Raw genomic sequence first — 14,861 nt, 5'->3', positions numbered from 1 at the left:
AATAGCATGTTTTATAACCATTTCTATTTAATGTTTAGAAATATGTAATTCGTATCCTTGCCTCTGAAAGTTTGACTTTATCCTTAATTATTTCCCAGTGTAGAAATAGAATGGGTGGGCAGGCCACACGATCTTCAAGAAACACTGTATTCCCGCCAAATGGGAGAACACATTTCTGTCTCATAAGGGACTTGTACCTATGATACGTAAGTGACTCTTGTAGTCAATGATAAAACGTCAAATAACCCAACTGAACCATGAGCAAAAGACCTAAAAGATATTTCTCTGCCGAAGATTCACAGATGGCAGAGAAGGCATTGGAAAGATGCTCAATGTCATTAGCCGTCAAGGACATGCAAACGAAACGCCCAGTAGGCGGGTGGTAGTCAGAGAGCCAGATCATAGCAAGTGTTGATGAGGATGTGGAGAAATTGGAAACCTTATACATGGCTTCAGGGAATGTGAAATGGTACAGCCACTGTGAGAAGTAGTTTGGTGGCTCACCAAAAGGTTAGACCTGGAGTCACCACATGACCCATCACTTGAACTCCTAGGCATATACCCAGGAGACATGAAAACATATGTCCACACAGAAACTTGTATGTGAATGTTCAGGACAGCTTCATTCGTAGTAGCCAAATGTGAACGCAGTGCAAACGTTCCTCATGGTGAATCAAGAAACAAATATGATACGTCCATGCAGTGGAGTATTATTTGGCAATAAAAATGAATTTAATAGTGGCCGGACGCGGTGGCTCACGCCTGTAATCCCAGCACTTTGGGAGGCTGCGATGGGTGGATTGGCTGAGGTCAGGACTTCGAGACCAGCCTGGCCAACATGGTGAAACCCTGTCTCTACTAAAAATACAAAAATTAGCTGGGCATGATGGTGGGTGGCTGTGATCCCAGCTACTTGGGAGGCTGGGGCAGGAGAATCGCTTGAATCTGGGAAGCGGAGGTTGCAATGAGCTGAGATTATGCCGTTGCACTCCAGCCTGGGCTACAAGAGCGAAACTCCATCTCAAAAAAAAAAAAAAAAAAGAATTTAATACTGATTTATGCTACAACATGATGAACTTTGAAAACACATTGAGAAGTAAGTAAAAAAAAGACTACCATATTGTACAATTTGTTTTATATGAAATGTCCAGAATAGGCAAATCTGTAGAGACAGAAAAGTAGATCAGTGGTTGCCAGGAATGGAGGGTGTTGAGAAGAAATGGGGAGTGATTGCTGATGGGTACAAGGTTTCTTTTTAGGGTGACGAAAATAATCTAAAACTGTGGTGATTTCAGAGCTCTGAGTATGCTAAAAACCAGGGACTTGTCCCCTTAGAAGAAGTAAACAAAGAGTTATGAAAAAGAAAAAAAAAGAAAACGTTTTAATTTATATCACTGAGTGTGCACGTTTTAAATAAGTTTTTATTACTATAAACCACCAACAAAATGTTTGACTGTTTAGTATTTATCCCTTTCTGATAAATAGCAATAGCTCATATTGCTGGGTGCTTATGTGCCTGGCACTCTCTAAGAGTTTATATAGACATAGAAACATATCTCATGTTTATGTGTAAATGTTCATATATACATATCTTATTTAATACCTATAAGAGTCTGATGAGGCAGATGCCATTACCACTCTCATTTTTCTGATGAGGAAACTGAGGCAGAGAGGTTAAGTAACTGGCTCCGGATCATAGAGCTGATGGAGGCAGAGCCAAGATGCAAACCCAGGCTTCTTGTTGCAGAAACCCTGCTCCTAACCCAACGTTGTGCTACTTGTGAATTGACAGAGTCCTGTGCTCATGGAAGACGCTAGGGAACACCTTGTATTATGGAGTGCTCTCCACGGGTCAGTGCTGTGCTCAGCCGGGACTATCCCACGTCCCTGTCTGTAGCTGATTGAACAATGATAGCAGTCACTTTGTTGCTTTCTTGGCATTTTTGCTAGAGGTGACACATGCTCCCTCTGAAGCTTAGGTCACCTCCTCCCAGAGGATTGCTGTCCAGGCCCAACAGGGAAAGCAGACTCGAATCAAAGCTCCTAATGTTGGGCCACCTCGAACCAGGCCCAAGAGAGGGGACTTGTTTACAGGGAAAGTTAAGTCATGTCATAAAGTGCAGAAGATGAAACTGGATGATACTTACACAGACGATTGCTTATCACAAAATACCTGAAGACCTGGTACAATGGAGATGTCCCCTCTCTCCTCTCTAGGACCCTCTTCAAATTGTGGTGGCTTCTTATTCAGTGCCAGTGGGACATTCTCCAGCCCATCCTACCCTGCATATTACCCCAACAATGCTAAATGTGTTTGGGAAATAGAAGTGAATTCTGGTTATCGCATAAACCTGGGCTTCAGTAATCTGCAGTAAGTAATGCCTGGTCATCTGATGAGGGGTGAGTCCCTCTGCAGCACACCCAGTGGTTTAGACTGTGTCCTGGGCTGGGATGTTTTTCACTCTTGTGTGCTGTGGACAAGCTTTTGGTGGCTTTGGTTCTTATCATAAAGAATCAAGGAATACTGATGTCCTTTGACTTAATTGAGGAAGAGCTAGAAGAAAAACCTGTATTCAATGGCATCACTCGTAAAGTCCAAACTATTTTAAAAATGGAGGGCCAATAGGAATTTCAATGTTGACTTGAATACATTTTCTCCATACAGGTTGGAGGTGCAGTATAACTGCAGTTTTGATTATGTTGAAATCTTTGATGGATCATTAAATAGCAGTCACCTGCTGGGGAAAATCTGTAATGATACCAGGCAAATATTTACATCTTCTTACAACCGAATGACTATTCACTTTCGAAGTGACATCAGTTTCCAAAACACCGGCTTTTTGGCTTGGTATAACTCCTTCCCAAGCGGTAAGTGCACACTAGACCATGCCTTCGAGGCTTGGTGGATTTACCCAGCTGCCTCTTTGGGGGCATCATGGTTCCCCAAGGAAATCAAAGAAGGGCCTCATCAATGCATTGCCCATTCTCCTTCTCTTGGCACTGACTGTGTGAGCCTCAAGGAGGGGCAGGCCTTTGGGAAGGCAGCAAAGGGTGCAGACTGGGGGGGTCACACCTGGCCTTGGGTCTGCCACTAACTTTCCGGGGGACCTGGAAAGTTGCAGAGCCACCCCTCTCTGTCTGGAGGTGAGGAGATCTGAGCTTGACGATGTCTGGAGCCCCTTTCAGCTCTGCATGGAGTCCAGTACCTCCATTCCAGCTTTTCCACATTTCTATTTGATGACTTTGGAGGTGGGGAAAGGCCTGTGGGATGCTTGGCCTTTGAGGTTTGTTGTGGGACATTTGTTGTGGGAAATGGCCATGATTTCCCAGTTAATGTGTCTTTCAGATGCCACCTTGAGGTTGGTCAATTTAAACTCATCCTACGGTCTATGTGCCGGGCGTGTTGAAATTTACCATGGTGGCACCTGGGGGACAGTTTGTGATGACTCCTGGACCATTCACGAAGCTGAGGTGGTCTGCAGACAGCTGGGGTGTGGACGTGCAGTTTCAGCCCTTGGAAACGCCTATTTTGGCGCTGGCTCTGGCCCCATCACCCTGGACGATGTAGAGTGCTCAGGGACGGAATCCACTCTCTGGCAGTGCCGGAACCGAGGCTGGTTCTCCCACAACTGTCGTCACAACGAAGATGCTGGTGTCATCTGCTCAGGTATGGCCCAATGCCATGGAAGGCCCATTTCACCTGTAACCTGCTATCAAGGGAGAGCTTAAGGCCAGTGGCTGATGGTGTCTGTGGCCCAGGCAGGAGCTGGTCATGTGTGCTCGTGGCCTGTGCACTCCAGAAGAGCATGCAGGGGGCTGCTTTATCTTTGGCCAGTTTCTGGACCCAGGGCCATTATGCTGAACACTCCTCTGACTAAAGGACCTCCAGCAATGATTCAACTTCTTTATGCTTCAGTTTCCTTGACTGTTGAGTCGGGGTGGCTATGATAGTACTTGCTACCAGTGACAGTTGGGATGATTTTAGAACAGTCATGGTCAAGGAGAGAGTGATGGGTGTTATGACCTCAGCTGTAATCCTGATGACCACAAGTATGACGGGACTTAGGGAGCATCTGGGGAAGCTGCGAAGGCTTCTCAACAGCAATTGCTCGGTGGACCTGGGGGTCCTCGGCGAGGGGGTCAGGTTATGAGCTATGTACGTGTATCTCTGCCTCATTCTGGCCCCTCGTCAAAGCCACACATCTGTGACCTATGCTTTTCTTCTATTCCTTTTCAGGAAACCCACTATCGACACCTGGTAAGTCCCCCCGATTTCCATTCCACTTCCCTGGTCTCCAGATCTCTCCATTGCTGCTGCCTAGACTGTGCAGGGCATGTTGCTCACTCTCCAAGGAGTTCATCTGTGGTGCCCTCCTCTACAGCCCCTGTCCCCTCCCCTGCCAGCCACCAGGACGGTGTGCCCCTCTCTGTGCTTCAGTGGCTTGGCCCACCTAAGAGTAGGATCTCCAGTCAGTCCCAAGGTGAGGCCTGCCACCTGTCAAATTTGCCTGTCCTCGCAGACACCAGACCCTGACCAGTGTTGGCCAAATGGAGCCCACTGCATCGCTAAGCTCCTCCCTACCTGCTCCTGAGCTGCTCTGAGTGTTCCCAGCATGGCCCTGGCACTTCAGGTCTTTCCTTTCCAATACCACCTCCCACCGCTGCTTGCCTTGTCATCTTCTGGCCTCCCACAGCAGCAGCTTCAGGCCTGCCCCTCTCATCCATTCTCCACTGTGCAGCCCCTTCAAGTGATTCCTCAGGGTCTTCTGGTGGTGACCCCCTCCTCAGCACAGCATGACTGCCAGGGCTCCCTATGCTTGGTGCCCTCTCACCCTCTGCTGCTGCTCCATCCACAGGGAGGTTCCCAAATCTCTTCCACCTGGGTGCAGTTGCACCTGCTGTTCCTCTGCCTGGGACACCCCGTTTCTACCTCTTTGCCTGCCCTCTAATTACTGCCCTTTTTTCCCCACTCCATCTGGGGCAGGGGCCAGACTTTCAGGCTCCTCTCCTTCCCCAGGCTTTGGTCAATCTCAGCCTCTTCCCACTCTGCTGGGATTCGCTCTCCTCCAGACCTCCCCAAGGGCAAGTGAGCTCCCCAAAGGCAAGGCCTGTGTCCAGCTCCTCCCTGTGGACTCAGGCTTGGCACAGCATCTGCACAGCTCACGAGCAGTCGACAGCTGTGCCAGGGATGCCGGAAAGCTGATCCTGATCTTTTCTTTTTGTCAACAGCTCCTTTTCTCAGCGTCACCCGTCCAAACAGTAAGTTCTGAGCTCCCTGATGAGTCTGTGGCAGAGTGGCCTGGAAATCCCCCTTCCCATTTCCTCAGTGACAATGGGGCTGGGGAGGAGATGGCTTCCCCAAAAGTGGTCTCCCTGCCCCACCAGCCCTCAGTGGATGGTCCAGATCTAGGCCACCTCTTGCTTTTATTTGGTTTCTGTCTTGGGAATTATTTTTTAAATTTTTAAAGTAATTTAAATTTAAAATAGTCCCCAGGTGACTGTGCAGTATGCTCTGAGGGTCCCCGACATTCCCGTTTTTTGTCCTGACAGCAAATTATTCCTGTGGAGGGTTCCTGTCCCGACCATCAGGGGACTTTTCCAGCCCATTCTATCCCAAGAACTATCCGAACAATGCCAAGTGTGTGTGGGACATTGAGGTGCAAAACAACCACCGTGTGACGGTGATCTTCAGAGATGTCCAGTAAGTGTGCACCAAGAAGAATGCCTTGGGGCCTCACAGACCTTTCAAGAGGGAATAAATGGTACTTAGAACATCAGGAGAGATGTTTGCTGGAAGACATTTCTGACCTAGCCCAGAGGCATCCCGTGGAGAGTTGGGGAGGGGACACAAGAGCCTTGGACTGGACAAAAGCTCTGGTTTCAAGTTCTAGGTCTGCCACCAATTTGCTGTGTGACCACAGGAAGTCACTCAACTTTCCTGAGCCTCAGTCAAAAGGGGGGAATAAAATACCTGGTCTCCTCACCTCATTGGTTACTGGGAAGGTCACGAGAAAGAGAGAGGAGAGAGAGGGAGAGAGATGTGAAAATATTTACAAAATGTTGTCCAATGGAAAAGATGGTTGTTAAGTAGTAATGATAGACTTAGGGGCAATAATAGCACAAACAATCCTATTAGCAACCACACTGGCCAGGTATGGTGCTTCAGGCTTGTAATCCCAACAGTTTCGGAGGCTGAGGCAAGAGGATCACCTGAGCCCAGGAGTTCAAGACCAACCTGAGCAACATAGGGAGACCCCCATCTCTATGGAAAAAAACAAAACAAAACAAAAAGAACAATTGTATCGGTTTTGTGGAACCCTTTCTCTCCACCCTCTCCTTTCTTCATGTGAGTTCCCCAGGGATCGGGCAGAGTTGGAGGAATTGCTGCTGCAGAGGGTAGGGTATCTGCTCTGCATCCAATCACAAGTAGAAATCATCGTTTTAAGCAGAGGGGACATTACTAAAAGCACTTTTCTTTTCTTTTCTTTTCTTTTCTTTTCTTTCTTTCTTTTTTTTTTTTTTTTTTTTTGACACGGAGTCTCGCTCTGTCGCCCAGGCTGGAGTGTAGAGGCACAGTCTTGGCTCACTCTAACCTCCGCCTCCTGGGTTCAAGCGATTCTCCTGCTTCAGCCTCTCAAGTAGCTGGGATTACAGGCGCATACCACAATGCCTGGCTAATTTTTGTATTTTTATTAGAGATGGGGTTTCACCATGTTGGCCAGGCTGGTCTTCAACTCTGACCTCAGGTGACCCTCCCACCTCGGCCTCCCAAAGTGCTGGGATTACAGGTGTGAGCCACCATGGCTGACATCAAAAGTACATTAATATATGATTTATCCAAGGAGGTGGGTGGCCCAGCTGACCGCGAAGAGGCACCAGTATTTTCTAGTGTCCTGAACGAGGGGCTACACTAATTTCTTCTCTAACAGCCACTATTGAACAAAACAGTTTGCCCTGTTGATTTCTGTTTGCAGTGGGTTTTGGAGTCTCTGCTTTAGTAGTTCATTTGGGATTTTGCAAAAGATACATCATTTTATTCTCTTTGTCATTACAATACAAAGATTGCACTTAAAACTTATGCAGTCCTATGGGAAAAGGTTGACCATGACTGGTTCTTTAACCAGCATCTTGACAGCAATGACCATCACCATTTGTGACATTTTACAAAGCCCTTTTCTGTATGTTGTTTTATTTGAGCTTCACCATAGCCCTCTTCAGCACGTATGGATCAGATTATTTGGCCTTTGTAAACAGGAAAATCTTTAGAGAGATTATTTGACTTGCCCAATATTTATTCAGTTATTTATTTCTCTCACTATGAACTCATGCATATTGATTTTATTCTGTGGGGGCACCAGGGACTTTTCGATAGAAGAAAAATGGTCTAGATCAGGATGCGAGCCCTTCCTTTCCTGATGTAAAGGGCTGATACGTGAAGGGCTGTAGATTTCGTATTTGTGACTACAAAGGGCAGGACTGAGACCCAGGCATGGAGGTTGAGGGAAGATGAGACTCTCTTGATTTAAGGAGACCTATGGCTTTCTTTTTCTTCAATTTTTATTTTTCTTTTTAGTTTTTGAGACAGGGCCTTGCTCTGTTGCCCAAACTGGAGTGCAGTGGCACGATCTTGGCTCACTGGAACCTCTGCCTCCCGGGTTCAAGTGATTCTCCTACCTCAGCCTCCTGAGTAGCCTCCCTCACACTATAGGCTTGTGCCACCACACCCAGCTAATTTTTGTATTTTTAGTAGAGACAGGGTTTCACCACATTGGCCAGGCTGGTCTCGAACTTATGACCTCAGATGATCCACCCGCCTCGGCCTCCCAAAGTGCTGGGATTATAAGCGTGAGCTACCGTGCCCAGCCAAGGAGACCTATGACTTTCATTGATGAACTTTGTCAGAGTTTCTGGCACAGAGGTGCAACCCCACCCTGAGATCTGACCCCTGTGTCAAATTCTGGGAGGAAATGAAGCCAAATGGTGTTTCCTGTCTTTGCAGGCTTGAAGGTGGCTGCAACTATGATTACGTTGAAGTTTTCGATGGCCCCTACCACAGTTCCCCTCTCATTGCTCGAGTTTGTGATGGGGCCAGAGGCTCCTTCACTTCCTCCTCCAACTTCATGTCCATTCGCTTCGTCAGTGACCACAGCATCACGAGGAGAGGGTTCCGGGCTGAGTACTACTCCAGTCCCTCCAATGACAGCACCAGTAAGTCCTCTTGTGGGAATGATCTGTTGGGCCTGGGGACATCCTGAGAGCATCTGTGGCTCAACTGTCCTGTGGTTGTGAAATAAGAAATGAAGGAACCCTTTCAGGTCACCAGGGCTTGATTTTCAGCTGAAAGGGGCCAGGAGTAGTGGGCCTCAGGACTCTGGCTGCCCAGAAATGAAGTCAGGACTAGAACTAGCTGAGAGGTGCTGATTGGCCTTTCTGTGGTCAGCAGAGACTAAGTAGAGGGTCCCAGATGATGCTCTTAGTGGAGAGTGATGAGTCAGTGCCAGAGGCAGAGGTGACCTCTTGGCTTGAAACCTTGTGACCTTCTCAGAGTGTGGGACACTGTGTCCATGGCCTGAGACCTAACACATTTGGCTTCTATCTGAAGATAGACTGAGCTGGGTGGCTGGAAGTGGCTGAGATAAGGTCACTCAGCCACTTCCAGCAGAGCCTGTGTGGCTATGATTTGAGTTGCCATATGGACTGATGTATAGATGGCCAAGGGCCAGGCAAGGTGACCTCCAGGGTCTCCTATGCAGTCAGGATTAAAGATTGACTTGCTTCATGGCTAAAAGGCCTTGTTTCATGACATTCCCACAATTTGACCATGCAGTTACTTTCCTTTAGAGATAAATGGTAAACATTTATTATGGTAAACATAATGGTAAACAAATATTATCTATAAAGGATAAATATTCCACTTATTGGCCAAACATTCCACTTATTTGAAAATGCTGCCTCCAAGTCTCCATCAGAGAAATCCCGAGTCCACGTGCTCTCCCTGGGCTTTCATAAGAATGGGGCTGACTTGACCCTAGGGTCCTTGGGGGATTGCAGTGAAGTCTGTGCCCACACCCTAGGTGCCCACCCTCCCTGTCAGCCACCCTGGTCTGTGCACTTTTTAAGTGGAAAGGGCATCTGACTCCGTAGGACTTGTGGAGTCCGGGGCAATGACTGAGTGCCTTATCTGTCCTTGTCTATCAGACCTGCTCTGTCTGCCAAATCACATGCAAGCCAGCGTGAGCAGGAGCTACCTCCAATCCTTGGGCTTTTCTGCCCGTGACCTTGTCATTTCCACCTGGAACGGGTACTACGAGTGTCGGTCCCAGATAACACCGAGCCTGGTGATATTCACAATTCCCTACTCAGGCTGCGGCACCATCAAGCAGGTAAGCCTGGGGCTTCCCATTCCATTTCTCAGTGCACGAGCTTTCTTATAGTGGTATGTGCTGTGCTTCTTGAATTCTGGGGATGCAGAAATTATGATTTTGGCATAATCAGGACATAATTGGAATAAATGAAGATAAAAAAACTTTTGGTATAAATTCTCTTGGAAGGCAATGGCTACTGAAGTGTCCAGGTCTAGATTGTAAGCCAAGAAGCGTGGTACACACCCATCAACAGAGACTTCAGAGGGGGCTGGAGTTGCACATCATGGTGTTGTCATGAGTGTAGAAGAGTCAAACCCCACCTCATCCACGTGCAGTCATCCCAGGAAGCTGGACTGTGGTAGAGCAGCCCAGCCTGGACACCCTCTGGCCCCAGCCTGACATTCCTGGCCTGACCTCTGCACTTCCTGAGCTTGACTAGAACCATGGACTCCCAGAGCTTCTATTTCCAGACTGAGTCCATACATTCTCTGTATTTGGCCTGGTGGGGCCTGGGTTACATTTAAAAAATCTTGAGTGATTCTGAGGTGGACTCTTGGCTGTAGCTTCGCTGTGGCATTCTGGTCTGCCTGAAGCCCTGAATGGCAGGGTTTGATGGCAAATACAATGACTGCCTGGGGGCTTCTGAGTGACCCTGACCTTTTCCCCCAGAGAAAAGAAAGGATAGAGACACGAGAGAAGGGGTTGGGGGTGCTTGCCCCCCAGAAAAGCAGTGCTTGCCACTAAGGGTGAAGGATCAAGGCAGGCATCCCTGCAGTGATCAGACACCTCTGAAACGTGGAATAATCAAGCAGGCATCCCCACAGTGATTAAACACCAAGGGGAGACTGTCTTCCTGAGTCTGTGACTGATGCCGGAGTTTTGGGTTCACGGATAAAACGTGTCTTCTCTGTCTCTACCAGAAAAGGAACTGAAATTAAGAGAAGGCAGAGATTGAAGGAAGGCGCCAGGATTGAAAGGAGAAAGAGGTTGAGGGACAGTGAGAGAGGTTGGGGAAGAGAGTAAAAAGTGGCCACTTACCCAATTTAAAATTGGTGAGATGTTCATTGGGCTGGTTGGTCTGAGGACCAGAGGTCATAGGCGGATCTTTCTCATGGAACAAAGAGCAGGAGGACAGGGGATTGATCTCCCAAGGGAGGTCCCCCAATCTGAGTCACGGCACCAAATGTCACGTGCATCCATGTGAAAAGACCACCAAACAGGCTTTGTGTGAGCAATAAAACTTTTTAATCACCTGGGTGCAGGCGGGCTGAGTCCAAAAAGAGCGTCAGTGAAGGGAGATAGGGGTGGGGCCATTTTATAGGATTTGGGTAGGTAGTGGAAAATTACAGTCAAAGCGGGTTGTTCTCTGGTGGGCAGGGGTAGGGGTCACAAGGTGCTCAGTGGGGGAGCTTCTGAACCAGGAGAAGGAATTTCACAAGGTAATGTCATCAGTTAAGGCAGGAACTGGCCATTTTCACTTCTTTTGTGATTCTTCAGTTACCTCAGGCCATCTGGATGTTTATGTGCTGGCTTAGGCTCAGAGGCCTGACAATACGGTTTATTGTGGTCATATGGTTTAAGTCATATGATTTATTGTGACAACTGTTGGTACTGAAATATAAAGCAAAAAAAATTTTTTTAAGACAGTTTAGAGTCAGAAAATGTAGCTAAGAGCAGGTGGGCAACGTAGAACCCCTTCCTGTGGGTCTTCCCCAGACATGGAACCAGAGTGTGGGCTCTGGCATCCTCTGCTGCCTCATAGCTAAAGGACAGGCACGTGCCATCGCCATCTCTGAGTGATTCTGGGAGGGGTGGAAGTCTTGCTGAATCATGTCCCTCTCATTCACACCCAAATCAGCTGTGGGATTCCCTTAGCAGGTGACATGTGCCTGACTCTGCTCTCTCGCCTGCCTCTTCTAGGCAGACAATGACACCATCGACTATTCCAACTTCCTCACAGCAGCTCACGTGGCACCATCACATGGCATCATCACAAGGAGGAAGAACTTCCGTATTCACGTCAGCTGCAGGATGCTTCAGAACACCTGGGTTGACACCATGTACATTGCTAATGACACCATCCAGGTCGAGGAAGTCCAGTATGGCAATTTTGACGTGAACGTTTCCTTTTATACTTCCTCCTCTTTCTTGTATCCTGTGACCAGCCACCCTTACTATGTGAAGCTGAACCAGGACTTGTACGTTCAGGCTGAGATCCTCCATTCTGATGCTGCACTGACCTTGTTTGTGGACACCTGCGTGGCATCACCATACTCCAATGACTTCACGTCTTTGAATTATGATCTAATCCGGAGTGGGTAAGGAGTGTCTTTATGCGATGACCTTAAATCTTTACTTGATAACTCAAACATGAGTAGCCCTAAAGGCTTGAAGAATGCAAATTTTGATGAACTGCAGTTCCCAGTACTTCAAGCTTAACTAGATCCCTTTCTACATGTAGTAACATCCTGTAGCTTTTACCTTTGAGGTGATTTTACTCTGTGTTCTGTATCACATCCCTGATTTCTCATCAGGTAGGATGACCATGTATCATCTCCAGTTAACATCTGGGGAGGTGGGTGTCTGGAGAATAGAACAGCTCAGCGGTGTTCACTCAGCAGGTTAGCTGTAAACTGGGATTAGACTCCAGGTGACTGAACTCCAGCCATATGGTTAAAAAGACCTACATATAGTGGGAAAAGCATTGATTTGCAGCAGACCAAGTTGAAATGTCAGCTCTGCCACATGCCAGTTGCCTGATTCTGGGCCAGTGAAAGCACCTCTATGGCCCAGCTGCTCGCCTGTCAGGTAGGGATAATGACACACACATCGTAAGGCTGTTGGGAGGATGAGATGAGAGAGAGTGGACGGGGCACTGAGCACAGACAGTGTGCGGCAGGTGGTATACCAGGAATGTGCACTGAAGATGGCAGGAGCCCTGCTGCCCTCCTTCAGTCTGGGAATAGAAGCTCTGGGAGTCCATGGTTCTAGTCAAGCTCAGGAAGTGCAGAGGTCAGGCCAGGAATGTCAGGCTGGGGCCAGAGGGTGTCCAGGCTGGGCTGCTCTACCACAGCCCAGCTTCCTGGGATGACTGCACGTGGATGAGGTGGGGTTTGACTCTTCTACACTCATGACAACACCATGATGTGCAACTCCAGCCCCCTCTGAAGTCTCTGTTGATGGGTGTGTACCACGCTTCTTGGCTTACAATCTAGACCTGGACACTTCAGTAGCCATTGCCTTCCAAGAGAATTTATACCAATAGGGTAAAGGGTTCTGCTAGGAATTAGAGGTGGGTGGATTCAATTCAACACCCCCTTGATATGCTAAGCATAGCACCTCTTTCCAGGCATAGGGTGAACATATGTCAGTTCAGTAAGCAGGTGTTGAGGCTCATCTTGTTCACAGTCTATGCAGTTTGTTCAATTCACAGCAGCCCCCTTGGTGGCTGAGAGGAGGGGAGAAAGCTTAACCAGATTCCCTTTGTACAAAGTGTCATAAGGTGACATTTAAATTTGTGTGAATTGATTGACATTAATGAAAACAAGTGGGTGACTTAGTTCTTCCCTGCCAAAGGATTCTTTCTGGTCAAATCCTGCCATTTATATATGACAATGCAATTTGCTGGAAAGATGGGGATGTGTGTGCAGGGGTAGATGCACCCTGGCTGTACCTGGAGCACAGGGACTTATAGGCTATCCCTGGCCATCAACAAGATCATGCACCTGGATGTACATTAGAATGACCAGGGCTCCAAACACACCCTGCCCAGGCCCCACCCATACATTCTCTGTATTTGGCCTGGTGGGGCCTGGGTTACATTTAAAAAATCTTGAGTGATTCTGAGGTGGACTCTTGGCTGTAGCTTCGCTGTGGCATTCTGGTCTGCCTGAAGCCCTGAATGGCAGGGTTTGATGGCAAATACAATGACTGCCCGGGGGCTTCTGAGTGACCCTGACCTTTTCCCCCAGTGTCCCACCTCTGAACAAGCCTCCAGCTATTTTTGATTCCTCCTTTGCCACTAAGGGAGCTACTGTGGGAAAAAAAAAATCTTGGTATTTGAGAGAATCTGGGTTGCCTATGGAGGAAGGAAGGAGGCTCTAGAAGATAGAAGGAGGGGAGTAGATCCTGGCCGGGTTCCCAGGCTGAGCCAGACTGTCCTGGAGCCACACCAACCACCCATGAGAAATGCCCATTCTAGGCCCGTGGGCCAACTTTCCTGGCTCTTCTGTTTGCTGCACCCTTCAAAATCCCACCAATCTATAATAACTGGGTTAGTGTGAGCTGCTTCTTCCATATCTTAGAAAAATTCCTGTAAGCATATCCTTAGGTTATTTTCCTTCTGACAGTGGCTGACAGGAGGTGCCCAAGGGAATGAGGAAGGGGTTGATATCAGGGTAGGGGCTACTGGAGGGTTCGCAGGCCAGTGTGGAAAGTACAGTTGCATAGGGCTCAGGGCAGGCTGACCAGGGTCAGGAGAGAGAGACCCTGGGAGAGGGAGGGCCAGGGCACTGTACTCAGAGTGCAGCCCAATGAGACCTTGCCTGGCCCTGACACCAGGAGAGAGAAGGGAAGGTCATTTCCTTTTCTGCTGTCTCTCAGGGTCCCGCTCCTGGGCGCCAAACTCCAGCTACTTCCCTGACTCACCTGGCTTACCTGGGTACATGGAGCGTGTGGTCATTGTGGAATTAGGCCCCAACCCACTATGCAGTATGGGGCCTGCTTGTCTATCGGGAAAACCCCCGCAGGCTTTGCTACCTAAAGATGGCGGTGAGGTACCGGAGCTGCCAGGGTTTGTCTGCAGGCCCCACAGCGAGTGTCTGATCCACACGTTCTGACAGAAGGAAAGTCAGGTGTGCAGGAGGCAAGGGCAGTGAGGACAGGCTGTGGAGTTCCTCACCTGGCATAACTGAGTCATGAAGGAAGAATTGGGCCTTGGTGAGAGCTAAAGGGCTACTGTTTTCTTCCAGATGCGTGAGGGATGACACCTACGGATCCTACTCCCAGCCGTCTCCTCGCATTGCCCGCTTCCGGTTCAGGGCCTTCCACTTCCTGAACCGCTTCCCCTCCGTGTACCTGCATTGTAAAATGGTGGTGTGCAGGGCGTATGACCCCTCTTCCCGCTGCAACCGAGGCTGTGTGATGAGGTCCAAGAGGGATGTGGGCTCCTACCAGGAAAAGGTGGACGTCGTCCTGGGTCCCATCCAGCTGCAGACCCCCCACGCCTAGAAGAGGAGCCTCAGTAGGTGGTCGCTATCAGACCCCACTGCCCACCGGGGCACAGACCCCTGACTTTCGGGGACTTGGGATGTTTCTCTTGGTGTCATACTCCAACTCAAATTGAGCTCTACACTGTGCTGCACCTGGTCATACAGAGTTGAATCAGACCTGGTTCCTGCCTTCTCCAAGGCTCATGGTCCTTAGAGGACCCATTGCAGGGCGAGGTCAAGAGAGTTCTGACCTGGATGGCCCATAGACCTGACGTCCCAGAATCCA

At 48.7% G+C, this 14,861-nt stretch overlaps 1 protein-coding gene across 1 annotated transcript in view; it reads left to right on the top strand.

The window, feature by feature from the left end:
• DMBT1 (deleted in malignant brain tumors 1) overlaps positions 1-14,626 on the top strand; it is a 70,374-nt gene extending 55,748 nt beyond the window's left edge. The window contains 11 exon segments of the mRNA XM_033180335.1: positions 2,218-2,371; positions 2,666-2,868; positions 3,347-3,667; positions 4,238-4,258; positions 5,230-5,259; positions 5,551-5,701; positions 8,000-8,208; positions 9,199-9,383; positions 11,286-11,683; positions 14,336-14,577; positions 14,580-14,626. Coding sequence (XP_033036226.1) covers positions 2,218-2,371; positions 2,666-2,868; positions 3,347-3,667; positions 4,238-4,258; positions 5,230-5,259; positions 5,551-5,701; positions 8,000-8,208; positions 9,199-9,383; positions 11,286-11,683; positions 14,336-14,577; positions 14,580-14,611 — 1,946 coding nt within the window. The 3' untranslated portion in view covers positions 14,612-14,626.
• Positions 14,627-14,861: the final 235 nt, after the last annotated feature.

The sequence above is a fragment of the Trachypithecus francoisi genome, unplaced genomic scaffold, assembly GCF_009764315.1.
Source record: "Trachypithecus francoisi isolate TF-2019V2 unplaced genomic scaffold, Tfra_2.0 Contig01579, whole genome shotgun sequence".
NCBI classification, from domain to species: Eukaryota; Metazoa; Chordata; class Mammalia; order Primates; family Cercopithecidae; genus Trachypithecus; species Trachypithecus francoisi.
The sequence above is the reverse complement of the archived record's forward strand: the minus strand, read 5'-3'. Positions and strand labels throughout refer to the sequence as shown.